At 40.6% G+C, this 24,987-nt stretch overlaps 1 protein-coding gene across 3 annotated transcripts in view; it reads left to right on the forward strand.

Moving 5' to 3' along the window:
• The window catches only part of GBF1 (golgi brefeldin A resistant guanine nucleotide exchange factor 1), a 109,195-nt gene that overhangs the window by 66,311 nt on the left and 17,897 nt on the right, over positions 1-24,987 (forward strand). For 2 of the 3 annotated variants that reach the window (XM_031053065.2, XM_031053067.2), the window contains exons 5-21: positions 963-1,081; positions 1,684-1,792; positions 2,149-2,209; positions 3,910-3,964; positions 10,370-10,505; positions 12,848-13,077; positions 13,987-14,155; positions 14,340-14,551; positions 15,229-15,327; positions 15,746-15,940; positions 16,293-16,479; positions 16,930-17,073; positions 17,583-17,671; positions 20,083-20,285; positions 21,516-21,639; positions 21,942-22,067; positions 22,671-22,753. In XM_031053065.2, coding sequence (XP_030908925.1) covers positions 963-1,081; positions 1,684-1,792; positions 2,149-2,209; positions 3,910-3,964; positions 10,370-10,505; positions 12,848-13,077; positions 13,987-14,155; positions 14,340-14,551; positions 15,229-15,327; positions 15,746-15,940; positions 16,293-16,479; positions 16,930-17,073; positions 17,583-17,671; positions 20,083-20,285; positions 21,516-21,639; positions 21,942-22,067; positions 22,671-22,753 — 2,341 coding nt within the window. The remainder of the gene's footprint in view (positions 1-962; positions 1,082-1,683; positions 1,793-2,148; positions 2,210-3,909; positions 3,965-10,369; positions 10,506-12,847; positions 13,078-13,986; positions 14,156-14,339; positions 14,552-15,228; positions 15,328-15,745; positions 15,941-16,292; positions 16,480-16,929; positions 17,074-17,582; positions 17,672-20,082; positions 20,286-21,515; positions 21,640-21,941; positions 22,068-22,670; positions 22,754-24,987) is intronic. The other variant, XM_031053066.2, reaches the window with a different exon arrangement.

Raw genomic sequence — 24,987 nt, forward strand, 5'->3', positions numbered from 1 at the left:
AGGTGTGAACACAACTGAAGTGAAAGAGGGAATCTGCAAAGCTCCTCTGCAGAGTATACAAGGTCTTGCTTGATTCCTCTGTCAGCTTCATTCTCACTGGAGTTCAAGAGGCCCTGTTGCTAAGTAATAAGGTATTAACTGGTGTTCAGGTTGTTTCCTTTAATTCCTAATGACTGTTTAGGTAGGAAGGTAACAAGATTCTTGCCCAGTGCTATATTGTTTAAGTGAGAATGAAATCAAAGCCAGAGACAGCTTTTCTGAAGCCACTGTAATGTGGCACAAGATACGGTTACTAGCAACAATCTCGCCCTAAACATTCTCTCAACTGCACCATTGTTTGTAGCTACAAAATACTGAAACAGGGAGAAGGAACATTGCTGAATGATTGAAGCAAGAGGCCTGCAACTCTGATATCTAAACTGTGATTGTGTGTGTTTGCTGTTTTCTCTGGGGAGAGCTACTGGTCCATTCCTTTCTCAACTCCTATTGCTTAGGCAGGATGTAGAACAAGAGACAATTTTTTTCTTCTCAGTCTAGTGGAACCTGTTCAGCATTTTCTCCTCATGGGAGAAAATTTGAGGTTCTCTATGTTTAAGAGCTGTTTTTCTCTTCATTCCCAAGAAAGGACAGAATACATTTAACAGCTGATTGTGCTGTGTTGTGTGGAACAGGACACAGTCTTAAAAATTAACATCTAAAAACATACAGAGTTGGTGGTAACTGAATTTGAATTATTTTCTTGTTAAGTTACATCATTTTGCAAATGTAAATAGACTCCTGATAAAGTCTTTCTGAAAGCTCAAGTTTTAAAAACTTTGTGCTACTGAGAGGCGAGTTTTGCTCTTTTCACACAAATTAAGGAAGCAGATGTCAATAAAGTATCTCTGTGTAGATGTCTCCCCACAGAGGTGATAGACTGTATGTGGCCTTTCCCTGTCATGTATTTTTATTCTGTTGCTCAGATCCCAGCCATGAGGGCACAGCAGAGGGGATGGAGAACATGGCAGATGCTGTCACTCATGCCCGATTTGTGGGCACAGATCATGCGAGCGATGAGGTTGTGTTGATGAAAATCCTACAGGTAAGTGGAGAGAACTGGTAATTACTATAATGGTTGCTGCCTGTTGTGGAACATATCCTGTTACATGGAGATGGAGAGAGCAATGTTTTGAGCCTGTGGAGCTTAGTGACAGACTTTATTTTTAAACAGATGGCTCATATACCTGTGGTAAAAGCTTTTCCAAATGAAAATAATTAAAAGCTTAAATAAAATTATTTTCAAATTAAGGAGCTTGATAATGTGGTAGTGTTAATAATCCTGCCTTGTGCATGGTCTCTGTTAGTGAGGGTAAATCAAAAATGGATCTCAAACTTATTTTTGAGAAAGATGTTTTGTAGAGACAAACCTATGAACTATACACCTCTTCGGACTGTCTACTTTTGAGCAGATAGCTAGTTACTGAATTTAAATATTGGGTAGCAGGCAGCATTGTCAGACCTCTTTTAGAAGTGGGCTGTGAGATCATTCTTGTCTCCTGATCTGTTTTTTGAGAAAAGTATTCAGTTTGAAATAACTTCTGGAAAACCCTTAGGTTGTCTGCTCATGGCAGTCTGTCTTGAGGTAGCTAACTTCCTCTTGGAAATGCATGCAAGTATGGGACATCTGTGTGCTGTTTATTGCAGGTTTTGAGGACATTGTTGCTCACGCCTGTGGGAGCCCATCTCACCAATGAATCTGTGTGTGAGATCATGCAGTCCTGTTTCCGCATATGCTTTGAAATGAGACTCAGTGGTAGGTTTGTTCTTACTTCTGCAGTTACTAAATGGTCGGGTTTCCTCAGCATGAGCTAGTTCTGTTGTAGGGTGTGCAGCCATGGAAAGCTGCTGAGCTTTATGTTACTGTGTCTTTCTACAACTTGCTGGAAAATTTGTTAGTTCACGGTCCAGCTTGGGACTGCTTTTTCCCCAGCTTTGTGGCGCCACCTTGTGATGATCGGCCCGTTTGCAGTAGTGCGGTGTTGGAGCCGGTTTTAATAAATTTGCTGTAATCTCTGTAAACAAGGCTCGGAGGGGAGTCTGCTTGGAGAAGCCTCTTGATAATATCACACTGAGTAATGACACCTGTGTTATTTGTTTTTGTCTTCGCAGAGTTATTGAGAAAATCTGCAGAGCACACTCTGGTCGACATGGTGCAGCTGCTCTTCACAAGGTAAACCTGCTTGTGTTTGCCTCAGCATTGCCGAGATGGCCCTCTAAGGACAGAAAGATTCCACACTTCCACTTAAGGGCCCTCAGAAAAATCATCCAAAATGGTCATTATTTAGAGGTGGAAGGGGATGAAGGATTTGGCACTTTTCTCTTGTGCTGATCCTGTTAGACTGCAGGGAGACAGAGGTAGGGAAGGTTGCCTGGTTTAAGGTGTCCTTTGAGAAGAGATGGACAGCTAAGTAATGAAGAGCTTTAGGATAGGGAACCAGTTTGAGGACAGAGAATGCAAACTTCACTCAAAAAAAAAGGAAAAAAGAAATGCTCTAAAAAACATAGGTCTCTTCAGGAGAGAGAATAGAAATGGTATTGAATAGCCACATGTTGATTTCAAGCTGAGAGCTTTGACCTCACATATCAAAGAGAATTTTAAACTCTTGAGATCAGATGTCATGGACAAATGTTCTGTCTTTTTCAGTGCCCTTCAGGTAATTAATTAAGATTACTCCCTTTAAGCTCTAGTAAGTTATTTAACTTCAAAACTGTTTCTCCTGATAGTGAAGTAATCATAGACTTTCTCTGGGTATTGTGGAAATGAAATGTAAAGATATAGAAATACTTTCAGTAGGGAAGGATTGCAGTAAAACAGACAGTTTGTGAAACGCAGCTTATAATTATTTTTTTTTCCCATTGTCACACTCAATTCCAGTTGGGATCTCACTTGTTTTGTTTCTTTTCCTCTGTGCACCCTGTGTAATGCAGTGGACTGGATGAATGTGGGGCAGAGTCAGAATCAATCTCGTCAGAGAAGAGAGACTGCATTGCTTTTTCTCCAAATGAATATGTGAATTTTATTTAGTGCATATTCATGACTTATTGTATATCCTCTGTCCTTCTTGATAAGGCTTGGAGACATCACTGCCATCTGTGCCTGTGGACGCTGGCATTAGAGAAGCAAATCAATGACAGCAACTGAGGGGTGATTTGGCCATCTTGCTTTCCAGAATAAGAAACAGCCAAAGCTGTGCTTTTGTCCCTTCAGCAAGCAAAGATACAACTGTAGTAAAGGAATAGAAGGGAGAGCAGGGTATGTAGAGTTGTAGAGCTCTACACATTTGTCTCTCCTGGTAGCCCAGGTGAGAGCAGTCTACCTCCTTTAACTCTGAGACAGTGACTGCTTAGCTCAAAGCATTCAGCTTAAAGTTAGAGCCACTGTGCACCATAATTGTGTTTATATGATGCACAATAGAGGGGTAGCTGCTGAGGTTTCTACAAGTTAATGAAAAGGGTTGCCATGACTAGTAATAACATGTACGATCCAAGAGTCCTGGTGTGGATGACACTGGCTCAGCAGCCAGTGCTGGTTTTAGCAGCATAAGAAGACCTGTTTTGAACCAGTCTAATTAGTCCACTGCTGAAAATGTACACTGAAGGAAAAGAAACTACTTGTATCACCATTAACAATGAGTGTCTGAAAATCAATGTAGCAAATGCCTATTACCAGTGAATCATGCAAAGCACCTCATATCTCTTTTTTCCATCAGCAAATTTTGGCAGGAAAAGAAACTAAGGGTGTCTCTTTTTGTAAATAAAACCTAATTTTGGTGTTCTAATATCAACAGCATGACTAGAAAGAGAAGTCTATTTTTTTCCCCTGTTAATGCAAGAAAGCTTATGTATTTTAACTTGTTCTTTGCCTTTCAGGTTGCCTCAGTTTAAAGAAGAGCCTAAAAGCTACATGGGAACAAACATGAAGAAGGTAAGATTAAGCATCATGTTGGCTTCTCTTGTCTCAGGCTTGCGCTCATCTCTGTATTGTTTGTTTTCACACTTGTGTTTCTTCATTCCTGCAAGTCCCTAGTTCACTGAAAGAGCATGTTTAACCGCATACATGGACATAGCTTCATTAGTTCTGTGGGATTAAGCCCACATTGTCCAATAGTGAATCTTATTAATGATACTGCTGCCTAAGTGAGCCGGATTCTGGGAACAGCCATCAGCTGCTGTGGGCTAGAAAACCCCAGCAAGTTATGGGACCTGATGAGATGTCATCTGATTATTTGCTGCCTTCTGCTCTCTCTCCAACTTTCTTCTTATCCTTTTTCATTCACTGCAGGTTTAATGCTGAGCTCTTGGGATGTATTTATTCAGTTTTCTCTATGCAGAAATGAACATTTTTGAGGCTGGCGAAACAACATGAAAGCATTATGAAATTGGGCTATTGTAGAAAAAGCTTTCGTGGCTTCCAGAAGGGGCAGCTACAGAATGTAGCAAAAGCCTTAGTTCACATGAGCAATGCCGTCTCTATTAGCAGCCAAATAAAAGTATTCTGTTCTTTTTTTTCATTTCCCTAAATGCACAATTTTCTGAGGGTGGAAGTTCCAGGTTTCAACACCACCATCTTCCTCTCTACAGTGAGTTTTTCAGCAGCTGGATTCAGTAGGAAAAATATCATAAATGTAACCTTACATGATGGTTAATGTAACAGTTTCTTAAGTGGAGGGAGGTCCACTTGAGGAACTCCATATATACTTTTATATGCATATATATATCCTTTTATACTCCATGTAAAGAATGTCAATGATATACAGGTTTCTAGTGCTGAGAGCAACATGATGGGAAGAAAAGTGCTAGAGAAGAAATGACCATTGTTGAACTTGTGCTGAATGTACTACTTATATATGTTATAATTTCCACTCTGTTTTTATTTTTAATGAGTTAAGTGGCAACATTGGGTAAATGAACATTTCAGAGCCAGTACAGCAGTGTTTTGAGGACTGAATGCTACTTGTAGGAATCTGAAATGTAGGAACCTGAAACTAGTTTGGGGTTTTACTGCTTGTGTAGTAACCTAATGACTGCTTGTTTCCCTTGCTGTGGGAGAAAACTGGCAAGATTTGTGATGATGATAGGCTGACCTAAGGAAAGCTAAAAGAGATCAGGCTGATGTACTGCAGGTATCAGAATTTGTTGTGGTCTGCATACAGAAGGTGTAAAGTGAAGGTGAATTTGAACTTAGAAAGGCTACGCTTACCAAGCCATGGCTGCTCCCAGCTCGGTTAAGTAATGCTGTGTCCTGTGTCTGGTCTGTGCAGTTACCTTGTTATTATCTCTTTGTTGTGCATGCCAGGAGTCTGCCCTGCAGCCTTGCACTCTGCCAGGTTTTGTTTTCTTTTCTCTTTGGGTTTATTTTGCTTTGTTGAAACCATACATTTGCCTCTTTCACAGATGTCTTCATGTCTCCTCAACAAACTGGAGCTAAGTAGTGGGGAACAGCCCAAAGCCCTGAACCAATTAGAGAGGGTATTGCTCTTTAAGAACCTGAAGGTCTCTCTCTCCCTTCTCCCTTATTACCTTACTCTCCTCTTTCTTCTCTTGTAAACACCACTGAGAGATAGTTACGTTGTGTGCAGCAGATCTCCCTCAACTCATTTGTCACAGCATGGCTTTTGGGAACAATGCATGTAGCGGCTGCTTTGCAGTGTTGTGGCTGCAGCTGGGTCAGGCTTGTGAGGGAGAGACCCTTCTTTTACTGCAGCATTCGATGTCTTGGTGAGTGCCACCTAAGACACCATCACAGCATCCTCTGAAGTAGGGAGCAGAAGGGCATGGGCAAGATTTAACTCCCCTGTGACACTGAAAAACTGAAGAAAAGAAATATTAAAAATTCAGGTTGCTCTCTGACGGGCTAAAGTGTTGTGTGTTCTGGCTTGTTTGTAGATGTAGCAGCATATCTGAGGAGTCTCTTGACTCAATCTGAGCTTTGTTACTTGTTACAGGGCCAAAAAATTTAGAGCTCTCTATAAAAGTTTTTGGAAGGAGGCTGCTGTACCTTTTCAATGTCTTGACAATGTTTCTACTGAAATTAAACACGGCTTCCAGTACAGTATTTGCTAATGGAGGATGAGTGGGGCCAAACTGCATTACAAAATGGGCTAATCCCTGCTAGTTGCTCTAGAAAATACTTCCAAAGAAATACTGTAGGTGTGCAGATTGTTGGTTTTGGACCAGTCATAGAAACCCTGAGAAACTAGATGAGATGGAACCCTTTTCAGTTTTCCATGCTGATTGACAAACTTAATGTAAGTATAGTTCTTGTCTATTATTAATTCTGTATGGTCCAAAAGGAGGTGAGCAGAACATTTAGAGAAGTGTTTGCCATTCTTTTGTCTTGTGTCTGTGGTCAGGATAGTTGGGGAAGGCAGTGGCTGGAGACTTGCAGGTTTAAGCAGAGTGGTACAGAAGGAAACACTAAGACATGTTTCCCTTTGCAGCAGAAATTGTAGCTAAATAATGGATACTGCAGTGAGAATTCGGATGAACCTAAGTCTGAGTTTTCACAGATTTTGGGGTTGGATTATGTTCATAGTTGACAAAGATGCATAAATAACTTTAATCACATAAACTTCATCAGTTGTTGCAATACAGGCAGGTAGGTGAGATGACTGGAATGCATTGGTGTCTCCAGGACTTGGATTGTGGACTGTGTTCTCTCTGCATGCTTTTGTGTCTTGAACGCTACTTGGTGTGCTGATCAGTTCCATGCTGCATCTAGAATGAGCTCGTGTTAAGTATAATCACTTTAGTTACTAATCATTGGCCCCTGCCCTTTTCTCTTGAGGCTTACAGTATCTTATGGAAAAACAAACGAGTCCAGGTAAGGTGACTTATAGAAAACTGAGATATCACAGACTCTTTAAAAAGAATCTTGCAGTATTAAGTTTTTCTTCACCTTCCTAGATCTTAACTGGAGTTCTATTGTTAAAATCTTATCTATCAAAGTAAGCATTTGGAGTCTTGTACATTTCTTTCTTCTACAATTTTGTGTACACGTAAAACTCAGGTAACTCAGATAAATGTAATAGAATCTGCACTGAGTTCCAAGAGGAATGAACAGTAGCTCTGAGCTCCTTCTCTACCCTGATTTCTAAAGAATGTTTTTTAAATACTAATTTCAGGTAGGTTTACTGGGGAAGTACAAGCTTAATCTAATCTGAAAGATGCTGACAATTAGAAAACTAATGCAACTATAATATCACTGGGCATTGGAGAGGGAAGGAGAATTGAGATTACGACTAAAATTCAGTAAATTTTAGTGATCTAGTACATGTCATTTACCTGCAGCATTCAGTCAAAAGAAACCTTAGGTTTAAAATCTCAGCCTGTTAACATGCAACCAAGCTTTCTAGTGAAATCAGGAAATCACTTGGTATTGAAGGTAAAACCAAGCATTATAAATAGATCCTTTAGTCAAAGATTAACTGTACAAGTTGGGGGGTATGTTACACTTTTTTTATACTAACATAAAAACCAAGTGTTACCTTTTAATTCAATACAAAATACAAAAGTAAAGATGTTACTTTGTTGTCCTTTGATACACGTATTGTTTTAGAATTCCCAAACCCAGAGTTTGTTATAACAAGGTACAGCCCCTTGGCACTGGTGAGACATTTCTATTCAGCATTTCTGTTTGCTTTTGCAATTTTTTTTAAGCTATGCCATTGTCATTGTAGTTTTCTCCCTATTATTTATAGGAGATAGCAAAAGAAAAACAGGAGGGAGTAAATGATATGGAGGTAGCGCTAGGTAATTCTAGCAGGTAATTCTAATAAAAGGATACCTCTTTGTATAGAATGTGTTATACTGGATGGTATGAGATGGAAAAGACCTACTGGGTAATTTCCCCTGTCAAATTGTCAACACCCCACATACACCCCACCCCTGAAGTATAAAGAATGGTTTATACTTAGATTAAATGTTTGGGATTCTTTAAAAATCAGCTAGTCTTTTTGCTTGCCTGACTAAATGGTTTCCCATCCATGTGAAGCTGTTGTGACTTAGTATCTGAAAGATGGCACTGGTTCATCAAAATGATGACAGATGGGCATACATCTTACGACACTCAAGAGGAAGAGTCTTGGAGTTAATACAAAGTACAGGACAATCACTAAAATTTGATACTGTGTCTGAAGAGAAGTGCTTTTTCGAAAGGGCTAGTGCTGAACTGAGATTGTATTTGGTATCTGCAAGGGGACATCAGAAGTAATACTTAAATTGTCAGCTTGAACCTTCTGATAGTCTAACTGAGGGGCAAAAGAAGTGGGACTGATGTGGTTAATTCATAATAATATCTTGGCTCCATTTTGCTGATTCAATTCTGTGCCTCCCTCCACCCCCTAATTTTTATTAGCAAGTAACTTTTTACATAGCAAATCATGGTAACAGGATACAGTACCTAGAGACAAACTATTATTTTGAAATTATGCGAAACAGACTTTATTGGGTTTAACAGATAATGCTTCAAGGTTTCCTCTTCTACTTGAGTAGTTTGATAAATGAACTGTAAGTCTTAAGATTTGATTTTATAAGTTGATGGAAAGGGAGAAAAAAACAAATAGGGCTATTTCTGGAACAGCTGGTAGGTAAAACTGTATGGTCTAATTAGCAGCTAAGCCTTTGAGTAAAACTGCTGGTAATATTTAAGGCTTGAGAGGTTTTTAAATTGAAAAGGAAACTACTAATAGAGGTGAAGCAATTTTATTTTTAGCTACGTGCTTGTCACATAAGTGTTTGTCAGAAGCTGTGATTTAGAAGGGGAGTCTTGCTTCAAAATTTGGAAGAAGTAACAACGAGCAAAGTAATTATGAATCAGTTAATTAATGAGCTCACGGGAACTGTAGTGTAGCTAAAACTTGGGGATTAGTCATCAAACATAGAATTTGTGGTGCAAAGAAAAGTTACACAAATGGTTCACTGCACTGGGACATAACATTTTCACGAGCTTTGTTTAAACAAAAAAAAATGACAGGCCATGTACAGCAAGTTAAAATTCTAGCTAGAAAAGGGAAAGAGATAGAAAAACAAGTAGCAAAACCTACCTAGAAGATTTATTGCGTGTAAGAAGAATAGCAGTTGGCAGGAGGCAAGTTGCAGAAAAAGGAAGAAGCTAAAGAATATAGCTGTCTTCTAGATAACTTAAATCTGATGCTAGGGATATAAGAAGCAGTATTATGCCTAAAATACAACTTAACTATGATAAATCTACAAAGAAGAATATCAGGTGGGAACCTGGTACTGAAACTTGCTGAATGGTTTCCACTACATGTAATGTACCTGTTCAGTGGTTAAACTTTCACCCCAAATGGAAGAGGTCTGGCAGCATCAGAAAAACTGACTGCAGCTAACAAATCCAAGAGTAAGTGCAGTTCTGCACTTAGAGGAACTTACTATAGAAGGAAGCTGTTTTCAGGCCTGCCATTGCTATTGTCCATGTGGCTAAATGTCATACTGGTTTTAGGAAGTTCTGGAGCATCTGTGCATGCTTGCAGTAAAAGCACAGTCCAGCAAGTGCCACACAGTCTGTGTTACTCCTGCTGGGGTTCTTTTTTGCCTGATCAAAGACCTGTGTAAGAAGTAGAAGTAGTCTAGTCAAGAAGGATGTCAAGGATTAGGTTAGATTTAAATCTGAAGAGGAGTAATGATAGAAGGCAGGTGAAAGCAGAATATGGTTTGTTTCTAAATCACTAGGGTAGTATTTGCAATGTGCCATGCAGTAAGAGTGAGTGAAGTGTTAGAGAAACACTTGTCAGTACTGAAGGATACCTGGGGGAAAGTGAACATGGCATTGCTATGAAGATCAAGAATGAATTGAGCCCAGGTATAAGTGACAGAGCTGCACACTGTAATGTGGGATTGGGGCTCAGGCCCCATTCTCAGCCTCTGTGCATAGGTGGTGAAATTTTGAGTATCAAACCTAACTAGTTTAATTGATGTCCTTTAGAAGTCTGGAAACTTTGGCAAAAGCAAAGAGATCTGAGATGTGCCTCTAGGTCTAAGAGAATTCTTTATCTTAATGCAAAGCTTGGACATACTGATAGGGAAGAGGGAGTGCTGTGATAATTAAACTGTCAAGCATATATTGCAGCAGATTAACTGTAGTAAATTGTCACTTGATTCAGACATGGAGTGTTGGCTAATATGTGGGTAATGGGGAGTCAGGGGCTGGTTTGCATTATTTTGAGATGCTGGTTAATTTGTGTGATATATTTAAGTACTGTTGCCTGACTTTGAGAGTTTTGAGACCATGTTTGTGGGTTGGCTTATGTAATCCATTGTGCTATGTGGTTTTGCTATGCTGATATTCTTAATGATTATTGGTTTTCAGTTGAAAATGAGAGCTGGAGGAATGAGCGAATCATCAAAGTGGAAGAAACAGAAGAGATCACCAAGGCCTCCTCGCCATATAACTAAGGTCTCTCCTGGGACAGAGCAGCCAGCAGCTAATGCTAGTAACACCACAGGTAAGTTGAAACCTGTTTCCAGAGACCAGACAGTGTCTGTTCAGGAGCGCTTTTTGAATCTCTTTATCTAATTTCTTTTAACATGTTGGTTTGCATTAGATTGGGGTTTTTTTTTGTTTGTTTGTTTGTTTTTAATATTAGGTCAGTGACTATAGATTTTCAGGTTCAGGAGAAGGTGTTTGAAGGATATTTGATGGAGGAAAGTGTGGTCCTGTGGATAACCTGGCAGTATTTCTCTGCCTTCAGTGTGCCTTACAGGGTGGCAGCTGTGTGGTGCAGAGAAGTTTGATGATGCAGCAGGTACATGGAAGAGACTGAGAACAAAAACACTGGCAAGAGGAGAGCTAAGAGGAATGGAGCTGGGGGAGAAGGTTTCCTGCAACAGGAGATCGCTGAGTTAAGCGACACATTCTTTCATGTGCTCCTGTAGGGTGTACCAAATGGTGTATTGGTAATGAGGGAAAAGTATGACTAAGGAAAATATACAGGTAGAGCTGAGGGCTGCAAAGAAATGTAGGTATCAAGGGTGGGTGAATGAACACATCACTCGCTACAGATGTAAAGACTGAAAGTGTGCACCCACAGTCCATGAAATTTGATTAAAAGGCTAAACTCATTAAGGGACAGGGAAATAGGGTTGTGCTTATGACTGTTATGAGAAGAATAGAGGCCTTGATATGGTAAGGTGGCATGAAGAGTTATGTAGGGGAAAAGAAGTAGAGGGAATAGCAAAAGTAGCTGAAAAGGGATTGTGTGCAGGAAACCAATGAGTATACGCATGAATCCTTTTTCATGTGCTTTGGCCCAGCCTGCAGACTAGTGCAGTGAGTGCAAGAATATAATGTTGCAGAACTTCCTTATCCTCTTGTTGTACGGGAGCAAACCAATGAGTATACGCATGAATCCTTTTTCATGTGCTTTGGCCCAGCCTGCAGACTAGTGCAGTGAGTGCAAGAATATAATGTTGCAGAACTTCCTTATCCTCTTGTTGTATGGGAGCAGACCAAATAGCTATAACTGTTTTTTAACCCCTCCTGGATAAATTAGTCCCTCTGGCTGTGAAATACTCTCTCTTGTTCACTCTACATTTTGGTGGCTGAGACATAAATGTTAACAGTGAAAGGAAGCAGACAGAAAAATAGAAACAATAGCTGTGTAAAGTACCTAGTTTGACATTTACTCTGTCACAGAAAAATATTCAGTGTAGTGTGAATGATCCCAGGTGTGTTTCTACACAACAGTGTGATTGGTTGAAAACTTAAGGAAATAATATTAAATGGCATGTAACTCAGAACATCCATCCATATGAGAACTTATCTTTACATAAATCATCATTGTATTTAGGTTTTAAAGTAGGTATTAAATTCCATTAAAGAGCACTGGAATTCCTGTAACATTTTAGAGAGAAAACTGATCTGTGTTACAAAGCATAATATTAACTCTGACCTTGTACTGCTAGGTAATGTATTAATGGTGCTTTTTAGGCCAGAATTCTGGCTTAGAGGGTGAAGAAGAAAAGACTGCAAAATTGATTGTGTATTCTGTTACATTTCTTAAAAATTGAGTAACGTCTGGCTACTTAAGACATTTTCAAAAATCAAGTCAGCAATGAAACACCACTGGGTGAAACTGTACACACTTCACATGTAAATTCATAACATAACTCTGGTTTGTGCCTTTATTACTGTGCCCTACAGTATATCATCTCCTTTTTACTTTTAAAAGTTTTTCAAGTTCTTCTCAGAATTGTGGAGCTGCAACTCTGTGGGTTTCCTCAATAAGGAAACTTAGATTCTTGGAGCATTGTCTCATTTAAAAATAGTAAAAATCCTTCACTTATCCATTTCAGACCCATTTGAATTCTGTTGCAATTCCGTTTATTTAGGGAGAATTAAAGAAATAGGTTTCCTTCCTGATTCCTTCCAATCAGTTTAAAATTCTCACTTTGAAGGAATGACAAATTCTCACTGCAGGTCTTAAAAGTGTTTGTGCCATTGTATCAGAGAGTAAAGTGCATCTTTCAGACCATTTTCAAATTCCTTAGTTATAGAAACTCTCTGCACTCTTTAATGATGTGGTTAAGTAGTTTGCTGAGGTTATTGGATTCCAACTGTTGTGTTTTAATGTGGAAAACTACTCGTATCACACCTATTCACCCATGTAATTCAGCTTAGCAAAATAGAGCTTTGTTTATCTGCGTTCTCTACATTAGTGCATAACTATCTGAGATTATTTGTAGTGTGAAGTGGTGATCAAAGGAGTTCTTCATTACTGTATTCAATGTATGAATTTTCAGTTGAGAGACAAATAATACTGATCTTTTTGCTTACGTTTCTCATCAGCAAGCGGAGTTACTTTCATAGATGCTCCTTCTCCCAGCTCCTCTGGGAGCTCAGAAAATGTTTCATCTGCTGTCAGCCCTGCTACAGACAGTGGTTTGGAGTTGTCCTCACAGGCTACCTCCAAGGAAGATCTGACAGACTTGGACCAAGTTGCTTCTTTGGGACTTAATGCAGGAATGCCTTCTAATGAGGCCAGAGTCACTGAAAATCAAAATCAGCCTGAACTCCAGGTACATGAATATAACTTCCAGAGAGAAGGTCCAGTTCCTAGCAAAATTAGTTGTGGGTTTAGCACACTTCCTCTGTTTCTGTCTCTCTTTTTGGTTGTAGGGAATATGTTCTATTTCAAGGTTTAGGGTCAGAATAAGTATTCTTCACTGGGTGATTTGTAAATTCATAAACATTCCTTCTTTGTTTTCTCTTGAGACCATCTCTATTGGCTCAGAAGTTGTAACTCTGTGGCTCAACAATGCATCTATGTAGCTAGTTGTATTCCCCCCAGTACCATTAACCCTAATGCAAAGAGGAACTGTTAAGAGGGAAACAGAGGAATCTGCAAAAATCATTTTATTATTTTTAGAGAACAATTCTACGGGCGTTTGTAGAAATAGAGCTGTTGGTGTTTGTGTGAAATAGAACAAAACTGAACTAAGGTCTTCAGCAATAAGTTTTCTGTTGTCTCCACCTCCTCTGCAACAGTAATATTGTTGAAGTGATGGATTAGAGCTGAGGTAATCTTTCAGGGCTGCAGATATTTTGAAAGGTAAAAATGCTAAGATGTTATTGATAGAAATAATGTGCTGAAATTATGTCGCTTTTAAAATAAACAAAAAGAGTCAAATCCTAACCTCAGGGGCAGCAAGAGTTGATAGTCTATAGAAGTATCTTCAAAGTCCTTAGCCTTGCAACCTGGAGTATTGTAAAATAGATAAGAACTAGATGAACATGAAAGGTCATAGAGGGCTGCATACTATCTAGAGCTGCTCTTTTCTCTTAAATTTTGTTTTCCTGTTCCTCTTCCATTAGTGACCTGTGGAGTTTTAATAACGCCAAATGAACTGTGAACAAATAAGCCTTTCTTAGTGCTTGTTAACTCTTATTTTGCTTCTTTCATTCTCAAATGACTGATACCAATGAAGAATGAAAGCCTGAGGGAGGAGAAGATCCAGTCAGCTTCTGTTGAGTCTATCCCTGAGGTCCTAGAGGAGTGCACATATGTAGCAGAACAGTCTGACTCTGCCTCAGTTCATGACATGGACTATGTAAATCCCCGAGGAGTACGTTTTACTCAGTCTTCCCAAAAAGAAGGTGAGAAGTGGGCAATGTTGCTGAAGTCCTTTCTCCTTTCCACTACTCTTTTTTCCTTTCTGCTAAGAGGGTGATAAGCTCCTGTTCTTCAGCAGGTCTGTAACAATTTCATTTGTAACACTTGTTAGGCACCTGCAAAAAGCAAAAGCAAAGTTTAGTGTGCTAATCTCTCTTCTTCCTTTAGGAGCAGCACTTGTCCCTTATGGGCTACCATGTATTAGGGAACTGTTCCGCTTTCTTATTTCACTCACCAACCCTCATGACCGCCACAACTCTGAGGTGATGATCCACATGGGGCTGCAGCTGCTAACTGTTGCCCTGGAGTCAGCACCGATTGCAAATTGCCAGTCTCTCTTGGGACTTGTGAAGGAGGAATTGTGCCGGCACCTATTTCAAGTGAGTCTGGCTTATGCTAGCATGTCATGTGGTACTGGGGATTCAGGAACTAGTTTGCATCAAAGACTGTAGTGGAATTGAGTATTCTGAAGTTTGGCAGGTCTCAGTCTTCAAATAAGCTCTCTGCTGCATTGCAGTGAGAGTTCTGAATTGCGCTAGTGAAACAAGCAGCGCTGTTGCAAAGCCAGAGAGGTGTGCTTTTTTATTCTTCAGACCAGGGCCAAGAAGTATGATGGTGATTTGAATTAACTGTTACCATGGGATAACACTGTTTTGTTATAATTGGTATTGAGGTAATTATAGGTGCAAGTTACCAGCTTAGTCATAGGCAGAATGTTTGGAGTACTAAGCTATTAATTGCACAAAGGCCATCTCAGAGACAGGTCTTCTCCCGTGTTCCTTCTCTACTAAGATGATCTGCAGATATGGCAAAGAATAAAGTTGTACTAGGAGAGGTTACCAGAAGCAGAAGGGAATTAAGTGTACTCATCCACATTATCAAAAAGTGATGCCAGGAGATTGAATAAGGGGTTGTTTTTTTAAATACCATAGTTGTGGGAGGCAGTGTCGATGTCAAGGCTGCTGCAAGCGATGACTGCAGTGCCACAGTACTGCTACTTATAGCACATAATTATTAGCCTTTGTAATTCTTTAAAGTATTTTTGTTTCTTGTTCAGCTATTGAGTGTTGAACGGCTCAATCTGTATGCAGCCTCCCTCAGGGTGTGCTTTCTTCTATTTGAGAGCATGAGAGAGCATTTGAAATTCCAGCTGGAGGTGAGTTTTTTTTTTTAGTATTACAGACTGCCTAGCAATGGTTTATTTGGCTTCAGTTAAATGCATATAGCTGAACAGAAAGATACAACCTAAGAATCAATTCACTGTTGCATAAATTACTCAGTGGGTTATGGGTGGGCTGTGTAGGCCTTTTCTTGCTCGATAATAAAATGTCTTTGAGACTGGTGTATACCGCTACCTGCCTTTATACCACTTTTTAGAACAGTAAATCCAGGTGCACTGAATGGTAGAACTGTATGAAAACTTTATATAACCCCCTCTAGAATGAGACATCATTAAAGACAGAGTGTCATGTGGGAAGATGAAGCTTAAATCTATTTCTGTAGTCCTCAAAGCTGTTCACTGTCCTGCTTTCTTTTTTCTTTCCTTAAACTGAGCTGCCCTGTGTTTCTGCCAGATGTATGTCAAGAAGCTGATGGAAATAATCACTGTGGAAAACCCAAAGATGCCCTATGAAATGAAGGAGATGGCTTTGGAAGCCATTGTTCAGCTGTGGAGGATCCCCAGTTTTGTGACCGAGCTGTACATTAACTACGACTGTGACTATTACTGCGCCAACCTCTTCGAGGAGCTCACCAAGCTGCTCTCCAAGGTGCTGAGCTGCGGCTGCTGGGCTAGAGGGAGGGAGCTGCGGGATGTGGAAGAGAAAGCCAGTAAGATGCAGAACTTAAGAATGGGAGTGGTCAGAAGGTTTGGGGTGAGTAGTATGTAGAGATGAAGACAGACATTTAAAATTTAGAAGTAGAGGAGAAAAAAATATCCATGGTGCTTTGATAATGTCAGAGCAGATGAACCAGTAAGTATATACTAGAAAGCTTCAAGTGAAAAATTTAGGGTGTTCTGTTGTATGCTTTAGGCTTCCCCAAGCTGTGGGGGAAGCTTCCCTCCCCTGTTAAGGTGACACAGGCATGAAAGTTGACTAATGCTTGTATTTTATTTCCCAGAATGCCTTCCCAGTTTCTGGACAGCTGTATACTGTTCACCTGTTGTCTTTGGAAGCGTTGCTGACAGTTATAGATAGCACTGAGGCACATTGCCAGGCCAAAGTGCTGAGTAACATACATCAACAAGAGAAGGAAGTTGTCAAATCCAGCCCAGAAACTATGAACAGCACCAAAGAAACAAGCAATAGTAAGACCACTTTCCTTGATATTTTGATATTAAGCTTAGCCTTGTGCTAAACTCGCAGATCTCATTTTGGTAGGTGACATAGTAAGCTCCTTAAATATATCTTTTCAGTCCTCCTGTTGCATGTTTTGTAACTACACACTGATGTTAATATCCTTCCTATTTGTAAAATTTACAGATACTAAAGTGTGCCCCTTGTGGAATTTTATATAAAGGCCATGTCAAGACTGGCAGTCACAACATAAAAAGGGCATGCCATGGAATTCATGCAGACAAAATACTGAGGATACTGAGGAATTGCAGTTACCTGGGGGAACTCCTTTGAATGAGCATATGTTCCATTTAGAGTGATCAGTTAATTATTTCTCTGGTGCTAGCTTTTCCCTTGGCTTACGGGTTTGTTTATGTGTGGGTTGATTTGTTGGTTTGTTTGTTTTTTTTTAATTTCTACAGGTAATGAGAAAGTACTCAGTGAGGGAAAATCTTCCAGTGCAGTCTCAGAGCCAGCTGGGGCTTGTCCTCCCACCAGTGGTTGTCTTATGGCTGACCAGATGAAGGAGGCCTGCCTGGAATTGGAAGGAGGAAGTGAAGCAGGTAGTAGTCTCTGTGTACACTGACATTCTGAGTGTATATGACATTTGCTGACTGGTCCTGCTATACGACAGACCACTGTAGCTAGTGTATGTTCAAAATCAGGAGGAGTTATGTGTGAATGTCAGTTTATTATGTGTGTGCTAAATACGCCTGCTAACTGTTGCATTTCTTCTGGGAGAGGGGTTAGTCTGGTGGGTCACTTTGGGGTAAAAGTCTGTGAAATACATAAAACCAGTGCTTAGTATTTTTAACAGTCAGGAGGCCTCTGGGACATCAATAATGTAGGCAATCAGAATAGCCAGAAAATTAAATCTTGTGGATGTGTGAAAATGTCCAGGACAAGAAGCTACTCTGCAATTATGCTGGAGAAAATGTAGATGGGAGGAATGTAGTAATTGAATAGCAGCATACTGCAGCAAGACTCCATGACTGAAGGTTATGATGGGACTCTGTTGTGGGCTGAGTGCTATTCTGGAGATAGGTTTGCCTCTAATGATGCTTTATCCTTCTAGCTGAGAAGACTATCCCCAGGAAGCCTACTCGATTTTCTTGTATCCTTCCAAACCCTCAGGAACTTACACAGATTAAGAACAAAAAGAAGGTATGATTTGGAATACACTACAAATGGATCTTTTGAGTGTTCTCCTTGTTTCCCATCCCATGTGAGCTTTGCATGAGTGGTTGTATCTCAGAATTTTTGAGTTCTAGTCACAGGTGCTAAGAATTAAGTAGTCACTGAAAATCCTGCTGCACTGCAGAGACAGCAGTGATTAGTATCTGTTCTGGGTTAGTTGTGCTAAAAGTTGCAAGAGGCATTGGGGAAATTTTGTGACGCAATTTGTGAGCTTGATCCATCTGATTTTTGGGTGGATGGATTTAGTGTACATTACATGGACATAAATTGGTACTTTCATTAAAAATGGCAGGTTTTCTACTCTTATTAAATCTGTAAATGGAGAGCATGCCAAGAGGCACATAGTAGAAATTAACAGTCCAGCCTGCTATTCTGATTTATTTATTATGGATAACTGAAAAGATTGTCTTGATTGTGACAAAGCCATTTGTTGTCTAGATGTCCGTTTCTTTGAACCTTATTAATCCAAGTCATAGTCTAAACTCAGGAATGCAAAACTCCTGAGTGGTTCCAGACTAGGTCTAGTGTTGACAAAGGTGCTCCATGCTGATAGCTTTGTATTTATCTGTTGTCTTGTGTACTGGCCTGCTTGTTCTTGTCTTCAAAGAACTACTGAATTTTGGTATTACCTATGTTCTAAGAAATAAATATTGATTTAGTAATTGTTTCATTTGTAACATTTAGCATTAAGTCTAGCTTTCATGGCAGCTTTGCTGATGGACTTTGTATGAAAGTCTGTTGTTGAGAAGGGACCTTGCATAATGCTTCCACTGTTCTAACTGAAAACCTCTCATAATACTCCAGCTTTATTGTGCTGGAAAACAGGCTTAAAAGAAATCAAGAGCATTTCCAGTGGTTGAGAGTTGCTTAAAAGAAGTTCCAGGTGGTCATAGAAAAAGGGCAGTGCTTTACACTACAGCAGAAGGCAGAAAGATACTCATAAATCTGTTAGTTTGCCCAGGGAAAAACCTTTCCTGACCCTAAATCTGCTAATGGTTTCATCCTGAGCATCTAAACATGGCATACAAAGCAATCAGTTTAAGTAATATCGATGCTGATATGGCACCAGCAGTTTCTGCTTCCTTTAACCTCTGAAGTACTAAATGTTTCCACAGCTGGAAAGAGGAAAACAGCTAAATAAAAACAGAAAATAAATTATGCATCAAACGAAGATTTTTCTTTGCTTCCAAAGGCAAGGGCTAGAAGCTCAGAAACATAGGTCTGACATGACTGTAAATGCAGTGTAGACTGCCAGCAGTCTCATCTCCTTTCAGGTGGTCTTAAGAAGTATAACCAGTCCATTGAATACTTGGTTTACAGGATTTCAAGCTTGAACAGCTGCTAGCAACATACAGTCCCTTCAGGCCTGTTATACCAGGCAGCATATGGTTATTATTTTGTTATGCCCTCACTGGGTCCTTGTGCACTCCATGCTATTTCAGTGTTTTGCTGCAATTGGAAGATGTTCCACAGGCAGGGGAGAACAGAGGGCTAGTGGACTCTGAGGTACTGAGAAACCCAGGGGAGCTAGTAATCATGATGGTCACGAATTTAGTTCACTAGGTCATCGCTAGCAGTTTGATCGTGATAGGAGCTAACAGGGAACTGACATTTATTCTGGTGCCTTAGTAAAGTTCATATAGTTGTTTGTGCTGTTGGTTTTTCTGAATGCCGTCAAGAACATTCATTTAACCCTTTCTTACTCAGGTGTTTTATTACACTGTGACTGTGGTACAGTCTAGTTTCCTAAAAGAATTAAGCAGGACAGGGTAGTTGACTTCCGTTCAAAACCAAAAATGCATTTGTTCTTCCCAGCCTACAGATAGCCTTGTCATGCTGGAATACTAGATGTTCCTGTACCATGTCTCACTAGCAGAATGATTTCTGGTTGTTAGTTTAAGCTTTTGCAGCAGTTCTTCCTTGCACTTACTGAATAAGTGCCAAGGATTCTTGCTGCATGTCTCCTGGCAGTGAGATAGAGTATGAGAGCTTGGAGCCAAAGGGTGCAGAAGAGGGCATGGAGTAGAAATGGAGTTGTAACTGGTAAAGATGATCTTGCCATGTGTCCGGCATTCATCAGAGATTTTGTGTACATAATAGAGCAGGTAAGATGTCTGGGATACCAGAGCTAATTGGTCAGCTTTTCAAAGACAGCAGCTCATGCTTGCTCTGTCCAGTATTGATAATGAATAATGAATCCTTGTGATGAATGCAGGTTTTCTGGCCTTGATTAGCATTCTTGTCAGATTATGCAGTACAATAAATTTTATTATGCTAAGGTTGTTGTATTTTCTACTTAGCTTTTGGCTCAAATGCCAAGAACAATCTAAATTAGGAAATGAACTCTGAGCTTGTAATTACCATAATGTCTCCTTCAGCTCCTGATAACTGGCACAGAGCAGTTCAACCAAAAGCCAAATAAAGGGATACAGTTTCTGCAGGAGAAGAACCTTCTTGCGACCCCCACTGACAAAAATGAGGTGGCCAGGTGGCTACGGGAAAATCCTCGTCTGGACAAAAAGATGATTGGGGAATTTGTGAGTGACCGTAAGAACATAGACTTGCTGGAAAGCTTTGTTGGGTGAGTAACTGTCTTTAAGCAGAAAGGGGTGAAAGTCAAGAATTCAGTGATAAAAATGCACTAAAACAGAGTGGAGACATAGGTTTTGTATTGCTTAGTTCTCTGTGTACCGTCATGCCTTAATCCTATGCATCTCTTGTGTATAGTAATACCTTAGGTATATAGACCATCGTGAGACAGGTTAGTTTTACGCTACTGATGTTGTGTTGTTGCGATAGTAATCCTGCTCAGTACAAGAGGAACTGCAGGTTCAGACCCCTGGAGCGTGCTGTTGAGCCACTGGTGTGAGGCTACCATCTGCGGGTTTAGGACTGAATGCCTCAAAGTCAGAATCCCGCCTAGACACTTGATGTTGTGCTGTTGTGTCATCGGTCGCTCGAGATTGACCCAGGAAATGGCAGTCTTGTTCAGAATGCATGGGTTAAAGCCCTTCCTGAATCTTCGTTAGCAAAGACAGGCCTTCCTCATAGGGGGAGGAAAACTCCTATCTTCAAACCTGGGTTGATGGAGCTCGTCCAGCCTTTTATGGTCTGCCGTCTAAGAGAAGGGCACTCTTACAAAACCTGCAACCTGTGGACTTTGCTGTCACCGTCCTAGCTCGCCAGGCCTGGCAATTAAACCTCAGGTTTAAAGGGTGGTGCCAGTTCTGCGCAAGCTGCGCCTCACCTAAACAATCCCCTGCGCAGGCTGGAAGGGCTTGGCGCTCACTTGTTGGTATGGACAGGTGAGGGTTGAATCAGCAGGTGACAAGGTGCATGGGAAGCTGCAGATCCAACATTGCATGTGGGCGGACCAGCGCATGGGTAGCTTGAGATTGCTCAGGAGATGACAGTCCTGGTCAGACACTTCCTGTTTGCCTTGGCACCCTTTTTTTCCAACCAGATTTACATATCCCACTCACCCTTGGTCATCGTGCTTGAAGTAAGCGTGATTAAAGCCCTTAGCCATCAATATATAGCATATTTGAGCTCCTTTCAGTAGGGACAGTCTCTGCGAAGACTAGAGACATGATTACATACATAATCACCTATAGGATTGTTGTCTGTCTTTTACTGGGTTTTGCCTGTTTATGATACATTCTGTTCTGTGATTCTATAATATTTCTTCTCTCCTTACCCTCCCCTCTTTACTGCCTATTCTCTGTGAAATCTGGTATTCTCATGCTGAAACTAACAGTGTTGTAGTCAGCAGGTTTATTGCATTTCATTGCATTGCATATCATTCTTGCAGGACTTTCAGCTTCCAAGGTTTAAGGCTGGATGAAGCTTTACGACTTTATCTAGAGGCCTTCAGATTGCCAGGAGAGGCGCCTGTAATCCAGAGACTGCTAGAAGCCTTCACAGAACATTGGAGGGTATGTACTTGGTGGGCAGAAAGCTCAAAACTGCATTCCTTCTTGTGCATATGCTTGCCATAATGGATATGTCAGATTAAACTGCCTATATAAGCTTACTGTGCCCAGCAGGCAGCAGCTGTTGTTTTGTAGAAGATGGTAGTGGCACATAAATGTCTGGCATTTTGGAAGCTGGAGCCCAAAGCCTAAGGTTTTTGTTTGTCCCAGAGGTGATTCAGTACCATGGGTAGGAAATCGGCTGTCTCTGGACACTGATACCACTGTTTCTGTAGGACTAATTTGTGCATGCCTTTACCTTTCAGAAATCAAATGGGTCCCCATTTGCTAATAGTGATGCCTGCTTTGCCCTGGCCTATGCAGTTATTATGCTGAACACTGACCAGCATAACCATAATGTCCGCAAGCAGAACGTCCCAATGACTCTGGAGGTGAGTGTTACCAGTGTTACGCACCTGTCTTTTCTGGTTTTGATAGCAATGTAGTACTTGTTCTTATCTAAGTGGCATTCTCAATTTTTTTCCCTGGCATTTATCACTCATGCACAATAAGCTGGTAGGCAGCACTGAAGTTGAGTGTGGTTTGAGAGGGGACTGTGGTTAAGGAGCAGTCTGAGGAAATACGAACTTAGCAAACAGCTTGCCGAGTTTATCAAAAGGCTTGTGTATGTGTGAGCAAACTGTACCTTAAGACACAGATTAGAAGATTGAAGATGAGAAGATCGTTGCATTGCTGTGGACTTCTAGAGGGTTCAGGTCCTGTGAGTATCAGTGCAGTGGTACAGACCTGTCATTCTGATGCCTAGTCTCAGCTAAGAATGTGTTATGCTGTGTCTGTTCTTTCCTTGTGGGCAGAGACAAGGGTTGCTCCCCACTACTGCCTCTAAGAATAGTGTTTAGCCTTTGAACTTGGAGGCTGCACATTGAAGAACATAGGAAAATCTTCTGGTCCCATGAAAAACAAGCAGCGTACTGATCTTAGCCAACCAGTTAAAGCAGAAGATATTAGGAATTAACTTTGTAACTTTTTTTCAGGAGTTTCGGAAGAACTTGAAAGGTGTGAATGGAGGCAAAGACTTCGAACAGGACATATTGGAAGACATGTACCATGCCATCAAGTAAGAATAAACCTGCGATCTCCTTGTATGCAGAGAGCAAACTGGAGTTGCTTGGTCTGTGAGACCTTTGGAGAGTATAGAAGGCAACTTTCTGGTCATGTGTCTGCCTCATACCAACTTCCAGCTCCATATGGGGCTGCGTTAACAAGTACCGTCACAGTGATTGCACTGGATTTGTATCTTTGGATTCTTGCCGTGGCATTTTAATCCACAGAGCTTAAGCTAAAGTTAAAAACTTTACTTCTGTCAACATGCAAAAGAATGGCTGAGCAAGACCAGCACGTGTGAAATGCTGTATCTAAGAAGGCTCTCTTCTCCAGACCAAGCCTTTAGACTTCTTTAGAACTTTTTTGTGTTAGAGTGTCTAGAGAGAGTGTCTCACCCCCAGGAGAGCACTGATGCCCTAACATAACATGTCTCAATTTCACATGTTCTGCTTTTGAGTTCATAGGAGGCTGCTGTCTGCATCAATTTCTTTTGCCACCCTCTGCAGCTCTTGGCACACAAGTATTTGAGGAGATTTCCTGGTGGCTGAGGCCCTTTTGTGCACAAACTAGGTCTGAGTGGGGAGTTTAATAATAATTCAGAAATCTAGCTTATCAGTAAATCTAGGACCAGTCAATTTGAAGCTGATAGGATAACATCTCTGAGGAGACAGGATGTGACTCTCAGCTGATTTCAGTCTACAGTGGCAGACAGTGGCTAGGGCTGGAAGCAGGACAGTGTGGTGAGGCTTGACCCTCCCTTGTGAGCCTTCTCCAGGAAAGTGGGGATGTTGTCTGTGCTGAGTGTGTAGAAATTCTTCAAGAGGTAGCTCTAGCTTTCAAGTAGAGCTCTAGTTCTGATTGGCCTGTTTCCCCTGAGGATGTTCTTAATGTTTTGAGTAGTACCCTGAGAATATTCTCACGTATTTTCATTATCTAGTGCCTCTATTCCAATCTATTCAATTTTATCCTCCTTTCACCAGATACTTCAGCTTTTTCAGTATGTTCTATGGCAAAAAGATTTGGTCTGTCATTTCAGTACTGCTCCATCTCAAATAGATTGCTTCAGTGTCATAGTTGATGAGGAGCTATTTGTTTTCTTTTTATTATGTGGGGCAAGGTGGAAATCAGGCTGTAATCTGTGCAAAGCAGTGCATGATCTCTTCAGGATCTCAGCATTTCACTTTTGAGCACAATTTAATCTCCTGAGACCTTCCAAGTAAATCATTCACTTGCTTCTGTTAGTATTAATCAAATATGGGTTCTTAGAAAAAAATGTGCGATTGACTGCAAACATATTTTCCTGTATAATCTCAGTAATTATTTGCTTTTGTCAAAATATGCAGGCACCTGAAACTGAGAAGAGCTTATTTCTTATGCATAAATCAAGAGGGATTTATGGTTGTTGTTAGCACATGAAAATTGCTTCTGTTGCTTTGATTGTTGCAAGAAAGACCTCAACTTTTCAGATTGGCTGCAACCCACTGTACTTAGTAGGTCTGAGACTCTTGCTTGATTATGCATTTGCAGAGTGTTCTCTCTTGTGCAAGTCAAGGGAGTATGCATTTAGGTTGATATATATTAACCTGGGATTGCAAGTACTACTTGGCATTAAGCATACTTGGTTTATTATTGTATATCTTTTATTCAGTTAGAGTAAGGAGCTTTGGTACACTGGTTATGAATCACCCATCATATATTTCTTGACTTATCTTTAATTTTGTACTGCTTGGCTTCCTGACACTTGATTTTGGCACAATAGGAATCTTTGCATTATTCTTATACAACGACATGCCTACTGTTGACTGCAGTGATATGACAGATTTTTTTATCTGGGAGTGATGAGATATACAGAGCACTCTAATGGGGTGAGAGTTGGGATGGGGGCAGTGAAGCTGTACCACTGGGGGAGGGTGGAAGCTCTGCCAGTGTGCTGTCCCAAAATTTCCCATCATTTAACTACATTAAATTCATCCACGGGTCCTGAAGGAGCTGGTGTGTGAAGTTACAAAGCCACTGGCCATCATATTTGAAAAATCATGGCAGACAGGCGAAGTTCCTGATGACTGGAAAAAGGGAAATATAACCCCCATTTTCAAGAAGGGGAAAATGGATGACCTGGGGAATTACAGACCAGTCAGTCTCACCTCTGTGCCTGGCAAAGTCTTGGAGCAGATCCTCTTGGAAGGCATGGTAGGGCACATGAAAAACAGCAAGGTGCTTGGTGACAGCCAGCATGGCTTTACTAGG

The sequence above is a fragment of the Melopsittacus undulatus genome, chromosome 4, assembly GCF_012275295.1.
Source record: "Melopsittacus undulatus isolate bMelUnd1 chromosome 4, bMelUnd1.mat.Z, whole genome shotgun sequence".
In the NCBI taxonomy this organism is placed as follows: Eukaryota; Metazoa; Chordata; class Aves; order Psittaciformes; family Psittaculidae; genus Melopsittacus; species Melopsittacus undulatus.